General features: G+C 43.1%; 1 protein-coding gene across 2 annotated transcripts in view; it reads right to left on the bottom strand.

Annotated features, from left to right (window-relative positions):
• Window positions 1–94: 94 nt before the first annotated feature.
• Window positions 95–14,526, bottom strand: part of bean1 (brain expressed, associated with NEDD4, 1) — a 31,998-nt gene continuing 17,566 nt past the window's right edge. For both annotated transcript variants that reach the window (XM_035171801.2, XM_035171802.2), the window contains exons 3-5: window positions 8,939–9,142; window positions 8,233–8,371; window positions 95–3,220 (exon numbers count right to left, since the gene is read on the bottom strand). In XM_035171801.2, the coding sequence (XP_035027692.1) occupies window positions 2,836–3,220; window positions 8,233–8,371; window positions 8,939–9,142 (728 nt within the window). In that variant the 3' untranslated portion in view covers window positions 95–2,835. The remainder of the gene's footprint in view (window positions 3,221–8,232; window positions 8,372–8,938; window positions 9,143–14,526) is intronic.

The following is a 14,526-nucleotide window of genomic DNA, read 5'->3' as shown; positions in this document are numbered from 1 at the left end:
AGGATTTTAAAGAATCCCTGAATCCTGCAGGGAGGAAACAAAAGAAACAGATAAAGAGTTGATGACATGGTTGAAAAGTAAAAACAGAGCAAGAGTGATTCTAAAGATCTTTGATGCATCACAATACAAACAAATCAATTATTGACATTTACACTAAAACTGACGACATCGTGACTCGGACAGTTAAACAAACGAGACGATAAACCGACGGTTGTGAATCGTGCAGGGGACTCGACCACAAGACGACAGGAGGAAGCTGACGGTCGATCAACAGCTGGAAACAGTCGAGATCAAATCAATCAATCAAATCTGTCATCGAACTTCATCCAACAGGGGTTCGATGGTTAAAGGTGAGAAAACCAACACGTGATGACACAACCAAACATACGACAGCGCAGAGCGCTGCTTTAATTGCATTGAGATTATTATATTTATGGCTACAAGGTCCAAGCTAACAGTCTGAGGCTAATAGGCACATCTTTAAACACGAAAACAGAGTCGCACGAGGAATATTATTCAAATCAAACGACAAAAAAACCACGGGACAAACCAACCTGGACGAGTTCTTCTAAAGTTACATTTGCATCGTTGTTGAAGCTGAGGCTCAAAGTGACTTCCTGCTTCAATAACTGGTGATGAAGAGTGATGTTGTCTACAGGTCTTAGTGTCTCCAGGGAAACCTCGGCGTTCTGCGTCCGCTCACTCCGAAGTGACGCAGCCGCGGGGGGGTTTCAGCTCCCGGGCGCCGGCAGCACTGAACTGGTGGTTCACGTTCGATTCTGCCCTGATTAACGTCTTTCTCCAGTGTGTCCGACAAAACATTAATTTATACAAAGTCATGCTGGATCGTTAACGTAGAAATGTTCGGTAAAAGAAGAGTGTGAGGTTGAAACGTAGACGAGACGAGAAGCTGTGATTCGAGAGTCAAAGACAAACATTTAAACTCTCATCTAACACGTCACTGAAACTAAAAGTTCCTCTTCACTGTTTCGTAATTTTGCTCAAATTTTATGTTTTTCGACAGGCAAGAATTTGTACGTTCCAATGAAATTGACAAAACAGAATTGTTGCTTTTGAACGAAGACTGGACGACATCACAGCTTAAGTGAAGCCAAAACAGCTCAATCGCCCCCTGGTGGCTGCCTATAGAATAGGTCGTAAACGCCACCTCCCCCATGCTAGCAGATGGATCCACGAGTTCAATTAAAGTTTCTCCTACAAATGTTTCTGCAAAGTTTGGTTTTAATTAGTCATTTTAACATGAAAACGTGGTGAAACCTGATTGGTCAAGTGTGAGAATGTGTTTTTCATCTTTATTCACTTTCCATGGTTTCTACATAATAATATGTAATTCATTTTTCAAGTTATTATAAGTCAAGTAAAAGGCCAAACAGCTCCTCCCCCTTAACTCATATTATAGATCAAACAATTCATCAATTTATCAAGAAAACAACCGATTCTTATTCTCTGCATCTGATTAATTCATTTCGCCGACATGCGCTAATTTTTGCTTTTGCAGCTGTTAGCAAAGCTGCTTCTTCGTCCAATCAACTTCCACTTCTCCAGTGACCAGTGCGTTAAGCTCTACAGTTTCATGTGCTGCATCAACCCTACGCCTCGTCAGGGAGGAGGGTCCGAGCTACATTATGCTGCTGGGGGGGGGTCAGTTACAGCACTGATATTTAAACCAGAGCCTTTGACTGGGGAAATAGTTTGGATTATTTCTCATCTCCTAAAGATACGACTTTTACCCTCTAAACACGACAGAGACGAGGAAACAGTGACGGTGTAAAGAGGCTTTTCTCTAAACATCACCACAGTTCAATTATCATACGGATACGTGAGGATCATACCATAATAAACAGGACGGGGGGGGGAACTCTGTGTGCTTATGTACACCTTAAACTACACTGACCACACTGACATTGTTCACACTCTTTCTCCTACGAACACTCTACGAAGTCAGCTTCACTTTCATCTACACAGAACGATGATTAAAATGTTCCGTAGAAGGAATTCAGCCTAAAATCCAAACGTGACATGTGACTGTTCTAATAATCATAACAATAAAAACCTTTAACAGTCCAAAAATTTTGAAAAATCTGACCATGTCGAAAAAAGCTAAATGTGAGATTTCGAGAATAAAGTCGTAATTTAAGAGAAACTCGTAATATTGCAAGAATGAAGTTGTATCTGATAAGAAATATTAGGAAGAAATATATATCATTATATTAGGAAAATAAGGTTCTAATTTTACAAGAATAAAGTAGCATTGTTATGAGGAAAAAGTTAGAATTTTATCAGTAACCAAGTCAAGAAATTTTTATTTATTTTAGGAGATAAGTAACAAGGAATTTTTCTCATAATAATATTGCTTTTTTTCTCGTTATGTTAAAACTCTATTCTCATAATACTACGACTTTATTCTCCAAATCTCCAGTTCTCTTTTCTTCAACGTGGCCCTTATATACTCTATCGTAAAAACAAACAAACCAGGAACTACACAATAGTGATACAACCAGATGGAGTAATTGTCCAAAACAGCGTCACTGGGGTGAAGTTTGAGTCGTTTCAGAAAGTTTAACACAATAAGATGTGAGTCCAGAAACAAACTGCAGGTTGAAGACTGGCGTCCCGGCTGAGTGTCCGTCCCCTGAGACGCTGACGCTCATCAGGTGTTAGCAACTGTGTGGCAGATGTGTGCATCTCATTAGTGTCCATCGTTTGGTGTCACAGCTGCTCCTGCAACCGCCATTTTGTGCCTCACACCACAGGTGTTGTTTTCTTCAACCGGGGACAAGCACCAGCGCAGGTGAAAGAAACAAATCAAGCGTCCTACAAGATGTGGCTCGCCTCCGGTTGCTGGGAGCCGCCGTCGTCCCCCCTGTGTGACTGGTGTTTATAAAGGTCACATGGCATGAGAGGGAGGGGGCGTCCCTGCTCGGCCAGCACGGACTCATAAGGCGGCGCTGCCTCCGGGGGGAAGGAGATGGATGCGATGTGTTGATGCTCCTGCAGTCCCAGCGGGTAGTGGGAGGGGGAGAACCAGCCCGCGCTGGCTGAGGTCTCTCCCCAGTGCGGAGAAGGATCCGGGCTGGTGCGGCCGGGCTGCTCCTCCTGCTCCGGCCCTCGCTGGCAGGGGTCGAACAGGGAGTAAGGAGGAGGGTCATCTGTGGGGATGTAGATGTGAGTCAAACCCGGGCCGACGCACTCGTCGTAACTAGAGAAATGAAAACAAAAATGAAACCGTTAGTGTCATGAATTCAATATCAATGCACTTTGAGGTCCTGTTTCCTGTTTTATTGTGAAGCTTCTTTCCTTGTGTGGTTCTCCAGCTTTACTTCCTGTCTCGTTTCCCCGCCCTTGTGATTGTCTGCACCTGTTTCTAACGTGTTTCACCTGTTGTCCATGAATCCTCCTCCTCATAAAGTCTCTGTGTTTCTCTTCGTCTTCGTCAGTTTGTCTCTTTGTCTCTGTTCAGGCTCCCTTCATGTGTCTTGTCTGTTCGCCTGAGTTTTCAGGTTTTAGTTGATTTACTGCTTTAAGTCGTATTTAAGACTTTGGTTTGAGTTTATAATATGACACACTTTACTTGCATGGATCAATTTGAAGGCAGCATTTACCAATCCAGCCACATCTGCTGCATCTGCATATATTTCAAACATTACTACAGGAATATGTGCTGTCTGTTTTAAATATAACACATGCATCGCCATCAACACAGATTCTAACCTACAGGAAAACACACACACACACCACACACAGACACACACAGCCTTCGTCCTCCTTCCTGCTGTTTTGGCAGAGTCCCAACACGCTTCCCTGATGAACTCCTCCAGCAGAGAGGAGCGAGAGAATATATATAGAGAACATGAAATCAAATAAAAAACTGAATTATAAAGTCACAGTGTGTGTGTGTGTGTGTGTGTGTGTGTGTGGAGCTAATGGTGGATGATGATAGCAGCACAGGAAGCAGAAAATCAAGAGTAACTCAATCAGAGCAGTGGTTAACTATATCATACTGGTGCTGCAAGAGTGTGTGTTTGTGTGTGTGTGTGTGCGTGTGTTTGTATGATTGTGTGTGTGTGTGTGATGAGGTGAGGTGTTGCCCCTTCTTCCATTACTTCTCTTACGTCATATTTTTCCTGTGCACTCTCTCCATCTCCTTCACCACCCTGTGTGAGTGCGTGTGCTCATGCTTTTTAAAGCTATGTAAGAGTTTGAATGTGTGTGTGTGTGTGTGTGTGTGTGTGTGTGTGTGTAGTTTATTGTTAAGTTTGCATGTAGGAGAGAGATGGGAGAGACGAGGGGAGGCTGGGGAGAGGAATCTATTTTTGCCTTGAACTGAGGACGAGGCTCAGTCAGAATGATCTAATGTCCGCTGCTCGTCATCACACACACACACACACACACACACACACACTGCAAACAATGTTAAAGGGAACGATATAGTTCTTGAAATGTGACCCTGTCCGTCAGTACTACAGTATAATTCAGTGTATGTTCTTTAACCGGTTAATTTAATGAAATGTTTCAATTAATCATTAAGCAATTATCATTATCAACAGTGAAGCCAAATCACTTCAACCCCATTTTTCAACATTTTCCTGGATTTCTCAGAGAATAAAGTCAGGCATGTTAAAGGGACTAATATTTGTGACATAAGGGGGTTTATGTCACACACACCTCCACAGCGACCAAACGATCGGGGGTGGGCAGCTACACACAGCTGATACGCGTCGAGGTGAAAATTGGAGACGAGGGTGTTGCAGAGGTGTTGTCACACACTGCAAATCCCCGGGTCTTTGGTCTCTCAGGATTTGCAAGTTCCTCCGCTCCCCTGCAGAACCGCATCACTGGATTATGTGTTATGGGTTTTTAAAACTTGTGTGTTCTGCTAAACGTGTGTGTGCATTAGCGTGTTGTGGGTGATTAAAAGTCATTTGTCCCCTTTGAGACACGTTGTGGACACGTTGTGGACGGCTGTGGCTCAGGAGTAGTTTTTGTGCTTGTGTGGATATTTGGTTATAACAGAGGGGGAGTAAGTACAAGTCCGATACACACAGGTCAGTCCAGGAGGACCTCTGGCTCGTGTTCATGCTTTGGTTGTGACGCTCGACAAAGATGAACAACTCTAGCTGCAGCATATGGTCCTCTGTGTGTGTGTGTGTCTGTGTCTGTGTGTGTGTGTGTGTAAAGCTGGCATGTCCCTGCTATCTCGCCTACTCGCCTGTGGAGTAAGAACCATATAGATGCTGCATTCACAGGTGTGTGTGTGTGTGTGTGTGTGTGTGTGTGTGTGTGTGTGGCTCGTACTAAAGCTGATTTGATTTCTCAGCTTCAATCATCTCCCAGCATGAATTCTCCATTTTGACTCTATAACCTTTGAAAAGAAAGTTTTAGACGAGGTTCGACCGGATCAGCTGACGACTGGTTCCTCGTGTTCCCTGTGTCTGTGTCCTTGTTCTGTAAATCTGTCATTTCCCGTCTCTCAGCACCGCCTGTCTACGGCAACATTACTGTCATTCTGCCGGACGACAGGACAACAAGTGGCCGGAAGAGCTCAGTGTTGCTGTTGACATTTCGATTATTGAGCTTCCATCGCCGCTCTCAGCTTCTCCATCCGTCACTGTCACGTGTGCTGTGAGGAGCTGATCCTCGCTTTCCCCACGTTATCCTTCCTCCAGAGCTAATGTGATGTCACAGCGTTGACGAGATGTGGCCTCTCATGAAGATTAAATGTAAAAAAAAAACATATATCGGTTGTTTATGCGAAACGACCATGGGACAGGAAGTACAGGAATTATCACAACCTCCACCGGCGCCGTTTTAGTTGTCGGAAACTCTACAATCTACATATTTTCCTAAACTTTGTGCACTTATATTCTAATAAAGGAAGTGTGTGTGTGTGGTGTGTGTGTGTGTGTGTGTGTGTTTGTCAAAGCTTGCCCGTGCAGCTTCTCCCTGAGAGGAAGCAGAAGCTTTCAGTCTCCGCAGGTGAGCTGCTGATCCGCGAGTGTGAGTTCTTCACAGAGAGAGTGTGTGTCCGTGTGTGTGTGTGTTTGTCGGTGTCGGAAGTGTAACATTCACAGTCTCAGTAGGTGAGTTGTTGATCTGAGTTCTCTGAGTTTCCCCTCAACCATCTGTGGCCCACACACACACACACACACACACACACGTACACACACACTGCAGGATGTTCGACGACCTGCTTGCTGACAGGACACCAAACCACTCGCCAGCATTATGTTAAACACAATAGGTGATTTGTATGTATGTATTGTGGGCCCGTATGTGAGTGTGTGTGTTTGTGTTGGATGCCGTCCCACACTCCGGGCCAAAGACTCTCACACAGGCTGTCCAGAACACTGTGGTTTCCTGCCAGAGCTCTGACGTAGATCGCTAGCTCCCCTCCTTCCCTCATCCTCATCTCCTTCTTTCCTTTCCTTTCCTTTTCTTATTCCTCCACTCTCCTTGTCGTAACGCTGTTTACAGTTCCTACGCTCTTGCTTTTACTGCTGGGAACAAACAGTGCGTTTGTGTGTCTGTCCTGCTCATCAGCATGTTGATTCATGGATTCATCAGAAGTCCGGTGGTAGCTGTGATCGCAGATGGGAACATCTCCCTGGCCCCTGAGCACCGAGCAGCAAGGACCTGACGGGAGCTTTGGTTCCGTCCCCAGATCACAGACCCTCGGCCTCACGTTCAACATAATTCATGTTTCAACAGAAATCTGCAAGAACTGTGTGACCCACTGGGAATCAAGATGAGTCCAGATTTCTAAAACACACAAATCCGCTGAGACCTCAGAACATTTAAACTACAATAACATGAAACAAGAACAAGAAAATCAATCACCCTGTCAGTTAGTTATGCTCATAGACTGTATATAAAACTGTTGTGGATTAAAACAAACATAAACTCACATTTTGTTTGCTGATTTTTAAGAAAATTGTCAAAATTTCCTTCGCATTTCAGTTGGAAATCTGAATTTAAAGCATTTAGAAGCTTTTGTGCATCCGTCTGTGAGAGAACAACTGATGGAGACTCTAAACCTGATGAAAGCGTTTGGTGTTAAACTGAGTCACTCTGAATACAAATGAATCAACTGTTCAGTTACCACTTGCACCGATGAGGCGGTTGTAAGTTTGCTCGCTGCCTCTGACTGAACTCTTTCCCGTGGCTGAAGCTCAAACTCTCCACAGCAGTTGGAGCCATCTGCCGTAAACAAACTGGTGGAGGGGAAAAAACCTCTCAGGAACTAAGTTGAAATAATTTAGAATATTGCTCATTACATAAACCTTTAATTATCCAGGGGGACTATTGGGGTTCATCGATAGAAGAAAGCTTTTAAATGGGAATTTACTAAGGGGTAAAAATACACTGAAGGAATCAGAGGATGCTCCAATTACCAAAACATCTTAAAACCATCATGTTGAGTTCAAAGTGTGAAAAGATAAAATATGATCCAACCTCCGGTCGATCAATTGAGGTGAAGTTTTTATACGGCAAAAACAAGGAAAAGACTGAAGCATGTACACACACACACACACACACACACTGCAGGTGAGGGATGCATGTGAATTATTAAAGTTGCCAATTAGACCAGTTGACATTTAGATCAAAAACACCATGACATTGGCCTTTAGCGAGTGCTTTCTTTCTCTCATTCTCTCTCTCGCTTCCTCCAACGCACAAACACACACAGACACACACACACACAAAGGGCATCAAACGTGCGGCTGCTCTCAAATGAATGAATAACCACAGAAGGAGGTTCCGACCACGTGCACAGAGAACAGTGGGGGACTCGGACTGAACTGTCACTTATATTTTAACATTTGACATTTTGACTTCATTGACTTATTTTACCAACACACTGAAGCATGTGGTGGATGATGAAAAGATTAAAATGTTATTTTACAACACGTAAAAAAAATGTATAGCACCAAAAACACAGTAAAATGCAAAAGAAAGAAGGTTTTTCAAATGAAGCATTTGAAAAACTCAGCTCAGCATAAAAACTGGATAAAGAGGGAAACAGCAATTTGTTTGAATAAAGAAATCAAACATTAAAAACCTAATTCTGAATCTGTGTGTTAACCTTACGTGATAGTAACTAATATAAACTACAAACATGAGAATGAACTCTCAACAAGAGAGTGAATAGATGTCTGTCAAAACTTTCCTTTATGATTCCTGAATAAATCTTCATTCCAGACGAGCTCTTACCGTGGAGGTGAGTCCGGGTAAATGTTGACCTGCGACAGCGTCTCTCTGTACGAGTCGAAGTCCAAACCAGGAGGAAAGTCTTCCAAGCAGGTCGACCTCAGTTCTCCCACTGAACCTCCGTAAGAAAAACCATCTGGTCCTGCAGAAACAGAGACAGACCATAATCACCTGGGGGCGTGTGATGCATGTCATTTGTTGTCAGGTAGTTATTTTGGTTTGTTTGGTTTCTTTTTAATCCATTTTAAGTCCTGGAAGCATTTATAGTTTATTATTAGCTTTGTTCTTTCAAATATCTACGTCTCTTAGGAAACTGAAAACCTGCTGAAGACTTTAGAAGCAGGTTTAATGCAGGAAGCTGTGGTTGAGGTCAAATTCAGGAAAACCTGAGCAACAAAAATGCTTTCTGTCTACTTTAAAAATACATTCTACCTTTTGAATAATAATTCCAAGGAAGAAGTGAACAAAACCTAATTAGAAACTAACATAACAACTTTGTGCACATCTTCGTGTTTATATAGACTTTATACAGTTTGTTAATATGTCTGAATGCTGCAGGAACTTCCAGTTTTCTTGTGCCTCATGAAGGAATGCTGACTCTGCATTAAAAGACACATTTCACCTTGTTACTAATAAGTAAATCAGTTTATCTGTGGATTTGTCAGTGACTATATTAAACAGCTACGACGGAGTGTAGCTCCAGACTGACCGTAGCTAGCTCGCAGGTGAGGGTTGCGGAGTCGACTGTCTTTGCGGAGGCTGCCGACGATGATGGTGATGCAGGAGAGGAAGAGGACCAGACCTATAACGATCCCCGCCACCACCAGCGGAGACACCAGGAGAGACGCCTCCCCTCCCGACTCCCTCTCACTGCGGCAGTCTGGGTACTCCCCATGGCTCTGGTTGGAGCTCACTGCAGGGGGTGGAGAGAGACGGAGCGAGCTCACAAACTGAGGACACCCACGTATTTACACATCGAGGAGACGTGAGGCAATTAGCATCAATTTGGGTTTTTCTTAAAGGAGACAAATTCGGCTCATATTCAGGTTTCTGTCTGAAAATACTTCAGGTTTTTTAACTTTGCAGAACTTTTACATTCACAAAAAAAACTATAAAACACACCAGAGGAAAGAAACACTTAAAAAAAGAACAATATCTCTCCTTTAATTTAAATCCATTCATCTCTTCGCAGCTCAGTTTTGGTTTCCACCAACTACTGAGGAACAAATCTGTCTCTTTAGCTCCTTTTCATTGAACTTTATTCATCTTCTTGTTATTAATTGTCAGGTTTATCACAACTTTTTCACTGAAAACCTGCTGGAGAAGGTATTGATGCTTAAACTGAACTGAAGAGGGAAATTGTGGCCTGCAAAAAGCAAACGATGAAACATATTAAAACACTTTTGTTTATCTTATCTGTAACGATTGTCAGAGCTCATGAGGTCGTTGTCTTAACCTGCTCACATCTTACTCCCTCCTTCTTCTGCTCTCTCCCCATCTTCCCAGCTCTCTCTTTCCCTGAGGACTCATTCCATTTCAGTGTGTGACAGACAATTAGAGCTACAGCGAACACACACACACACACACACACTCTCGCTCTCTCAGCCGTCATCATCATTAGATTACAGAACGATCCTGCTCCTCTCCTGTTCTGCTTAATGTCTCATCTGTCTGTTTGCTCGGGCCGACCTCCTCGTCCCTGTGTCGTCGTCGCTCTGAATCTGTGTTTGTGCGTTCACAACACATCTGAGCCCAGTCGTTCGTTTTCTCTCTTTCGCTTTGTTCGTGCCACAAACAAAAATGTCGTGCTGCCACTTGTGATCTCTGTGTGGGTGAGAGGTGAATCGCTAACGTGACAAAAAGTGCATCATGTATTTCAAAAAGATCCATAATGTGTTACTACTGAGTTATACCATGTGTGTGTGTGTGTCCCTTAATTACAAAGACCGTTTATGTGAATTTTAAATCTATACAATAATAGATCTCCTCGTGAGTTCTCTTTGGAGAGAACGAGGGGAAATGGAGTTTATGAGGAAGAGATGAGGAGCGAAATGAAGAGAAAATCGTGTTAGCAGAGGGAGAGGGCGCAGACAAAAGAAGTGAGCGCGAGCGGGAGAGACGTCACGGGGCGAGGAGGGAGGTCTGCTGGGAACCGTTTGGGGTGAGAGAACATTTCCCTCTTCTCGGGAATCTGTGTGAAACCAAATTACTGTAGACAACAGAATTACAGACGCAGACATTCAGGGAGGAGAGAGATGAGAAGTGAGCGATAGCGGAGCACAAAGAGTGAAATGAAAAAGATATTGTGAGTGTACATCATTGAGAAATCTTGATTGTTTCTCCCGCTTTATATTCGGTGCGGTGAAAAGACGGAAGGAGAAAAAAGAGAAGCGGCGAAGGAGGCAGCTCGTGTCTGGGTCAAAATTACACATCTGTAAATCATGCAATTTGTCAAGAGACTCAAAAGACACAGTTAAATGCATTTGTCTCATAATGTACATTTATCATAAAACAAAGACAGATGTGGACTCTTTTACCTCCATTCATGGTATAAACATCTGGAACATCTTTTAGGTTTTCTGTCCTTAATATGCAGTGTAAAACAAAAAGGGATTAAAATAACATCAGATGATGAATATGAAGTTTGAAATATATAATTTGGTTGTAAACCAGTGGAGTTAAAATATTTGGAGAGATACTAATGCTAATTTCGATAAAAGGATAATTTGGTTTAACTTCAATTTTTTCTCAGTTTCTTTTACAAGGATATAATTCACAATATCTGGGTTTTAAACCTTTTATTTTATCAGAGGGGTTTTATATTCTGCTAAACCTATAATTTCCAGTACACACACTGCAGGGGATGCAGTGTTATTGTAGAAATGATCGGTCCTGTCCTGTTTGCTCTCTCCACTTCAACGTGAGGAGGAGGATTTAGGGAATAGAGAGAGAGAGAGAGAGAGAGAGAGAGAGAGAGAGAGAGTGTCTATGTGGTGATCGTGTTACATTTCAAAACCCCCGAGGGGAGCGGACGAAGCTGCAGAGAGAGATGTGTGTGTGTGTCTACATGAAAGTCTCCAAGTGTAAAAATATTACCTCCACACACCCATCCCATAAAATAAATCAGTGAAAATGAAGAGAGAAGCAGATTAACAAGAAACCTATAAATCTTTAGTCATTGTGAGTCATAAAATGTCGTAAATCTTTATTTGCCTTAATGAAATTGTCCCTTGTAAACATTCATTATGTAACTTAGGTAAACCCTGAGGCAACTGGACAGCTGAGTGGTTGGGGTGGGAATGGCAGGAGTCTCTGGTTTGATTCCCATCAGGGTTGATAAGTATAAATACTTTGTGTTTAAAAGTATAAAATATACATTAATTTCACTTTCACGTATACTTGTATATTTTGTGTCGGTGTATATCTCTGTATTTTCACATTTATTTAACAAACGAAAATCACAAAAACTTCTGGGTTTCAAGAAAAAAGACGTTTCTACATCGCTTGTTTCCTTCTTGCTCAGAGGCACTTCAGCAGTGTTCATGTCTTTTGCATGAGAAACACACAGCGTCCTCTATACAACACTCGATCATCGCTGTGGGTGAGAGTGTATATATATGGTTAACTGTATGTTCATATATAATGAAACAGCCACAGTGGTAATTCACTGTGACAGCTTGTCACTAAGGCTTACTGTTGAATATGCACCCCCCCCCCCTCCTACACTATATACTGTGGTGCGATACAACAGAGCAGTTCATAATCCTGCTGCTGACACCAGCCCTCAGCTCCGTGTTGACCCGACACGTATTCACCGTCTCTTAATAATGAGCAAGAGATTCACGTTTTCTGCTTTTGTTATTTTTGTTTTTTAACTGTAACGACGGCAGAACTCTGACGTCAGAATCAGCTCTTTACAAACGTCTCAGCTGACAGATGTAACGAGGAACACGTCACATCACTGCACATCTGGAGCGTTTCTAGGGATCTGAGGCATCAACTAAACCGAGACACTTTACAAATTATATCCCATGCACACGTGGGACTATCCACATGACCATTGAAGCAGAAGTTTAGAAAGAATCAATGCTATTTTTAAAAAAATGTATTATAACTGAGTGGAGGGCCTGCATGTTTGGATGCAGAGCTATCGGGGGGGGTCTGCTCGTAGCGTTTTCCCCTGAGAGACGACTTAAGTAATCACAGAAAATAATATACTGCAGCTAATGTAATTAGAAGAACACAAAGCACCTGGAAGAAGAATGTGGGAGGAGAAAAGCTCCAGGGATTCGACAGGAGCAGTTTGTGAAGAGTCGTAAAACACTGATCAGCCACAAGATTCAAACAGTTAGGTGTTTTACTTCTGCAGTATTTAGGATCACTCACTTGGGGTTAAAGGTCAACATGTAGGTGCTGTGTGTGTCTCTCTGTGTGTGTGTCTGTGTGTGTGTGTGTGTTAATCCAGTCATTTATTTTTGGGTGTCACAAGCTGTAAAGGTTAAGAGCCTGTGATATCGACTGCTGCTGCATTCGCCGCATCACTTTGTGCATTAGCTGCATACATTATACAGCAGCATCAGGCAGCCACTCTGATTCCATCTGACAGCTTGTCATTATGAGTTACAACCACCTTCTCCTCAATATGAAATATACCATAGGCACGGACGACTGTACATCCGGGCAGAAAGAGCTCGTGGCAGGACGTTCGATACGGGACGACAACAAACTCAACTGCCCACACTTTCCACAAAACAGGCTGCAGGGTAAATACACTGTGGACTCTGAGCTCTAAGCTCCATTAAACCATGAAAGAAAAGGTTTTGAGCTTTCAATTTTTCTTCTTCCTTGTTTTTCTTGTGTTTTGGATGCGTGAGTCCTCCATTTCCTGTTTTATTTTGAAATATTTTCCAGCTGTTTTCCCCTCCTTTGTCCTCGTGATCATCTGCAAGAGATGATTTCTCAGCAAGATGCTAACAAACCAGCATCATCTCATTTTACATAGAGTCAAATGTTTCCTCTCAGCATCGTACTTTGCTCTTTAATTGGTTAATTGGATGTTAGGATTCCATTTGAAGCAAGGCCTCGGTCCTGGGGTCCGACTTATTGGATCAGAAGGTCATGAATCAAACTGAGCCGCTTTGTCTCTTCATCCAAAACTGGCACCGAGCATCATCTGTAGTTTCCTCCGAGTTTGGTCGATGGTTTGACGGATCTGAGATGATTTAATGTGTTGCACTGCAGAGTTTTCATATTGGGGACGTGTGAGGACACCGCTGGGACCTGGCTCTTCTCTCTCTCTCCTGATTCACGACAGATTCTCACTGTTTATCACCACAGGCTGAAAAACCATCCTCACACAGCGACTGCAGCTGGATTTGCTTCAACTAGCACATCAGGCTCGAATTTACCTCTCAGCCGATGTCGTTATTGAAGCATTACAACATTGCGTTAGGGATTTTTAGTTTAGATACTTATCGAGATGTGAGCCTGCAGGATGTCCCAAGACTAGAGACAAGTTTTCTCTTACTTAAAATAAAAATGTCTTTCCTCTTTTTCTTTTGCAAGTTGCCAACAAGTTATCAAAAGACAGCTCAACACGACTGAATATTTAAAGCCTTGATCCGAGTGCGTCCGTGAGAAAATACCCTCTGTTCCCTACATGCACATATTTTTCTTTTTAGCGTGTGTTCAGCATCGGCAGCGGGATGACCTCCAGTCTGAGAACCTCTGGGGAGGCCACAGATATTCCACTGCTTGCAGAAACAATGTTGTGCCTCCTTTGCCGACACGTGAGCGGTCCCGACGCTAAAAATATATCGCTTTCAGAAAGACTCAAGTGAAACATGGAGGAAAACCGAGCATAGGTGTCGGGAGGTGAGCAGCTTCTGCACGAGCACGTTGCTTTACACTGAAAGAGAAGAGGATGATTCCAGTTTCCAGTTTGTGGTGCGTCTCACATTAACTAAGACGTTTTAGTATCAACACTAAAGCTCAGGTATTAAATTGACGTTGCATCTTAATTTGCAGTTGTCATTGTGGCTGTGACAGAAAGTGACAGATCTGATCTCTTCACTTGTGCATCGTGCTGGAAAACCCCTCCTCCTTCCTACAGCCTGGTCAGAGGACACCAGCCTCTCACATGCACGTCCCTCCTGTCTCTCTCTCTCTCTCTCTCTCTCTCTCTCTCTCTCTCTCTCTCTCCCTCTCTCTCTCTCTCCCTCTCCCTCCCTCCCTCTCTCTCTCTCTCTCTCTCTCTCTCCCTGCTCCACTCTGATATTCCCTGTTGTCGTATTGAAC

This window comes from Hippoglossus stenolepis, chromosome 12 (assembly GCF_022539355.2).
Source record: "Hippoglossus stenolepis isolate QCI-W04-F060 chromosome 12, HSTE1.2, whole genome shotgun sequence".
In the NCBI taxonomy this organism is placed as follows: domain Eukaryota; kingdom Metazoa; phylum Chordata; class Actinopteri; order Pleuronectiformes; family Pleuronectidae; genus Hippoglossus; species Hippoglossus stenolepis.
This window is presented reverse-complemented; position numbering and strand designations above follow the sequence as displayed.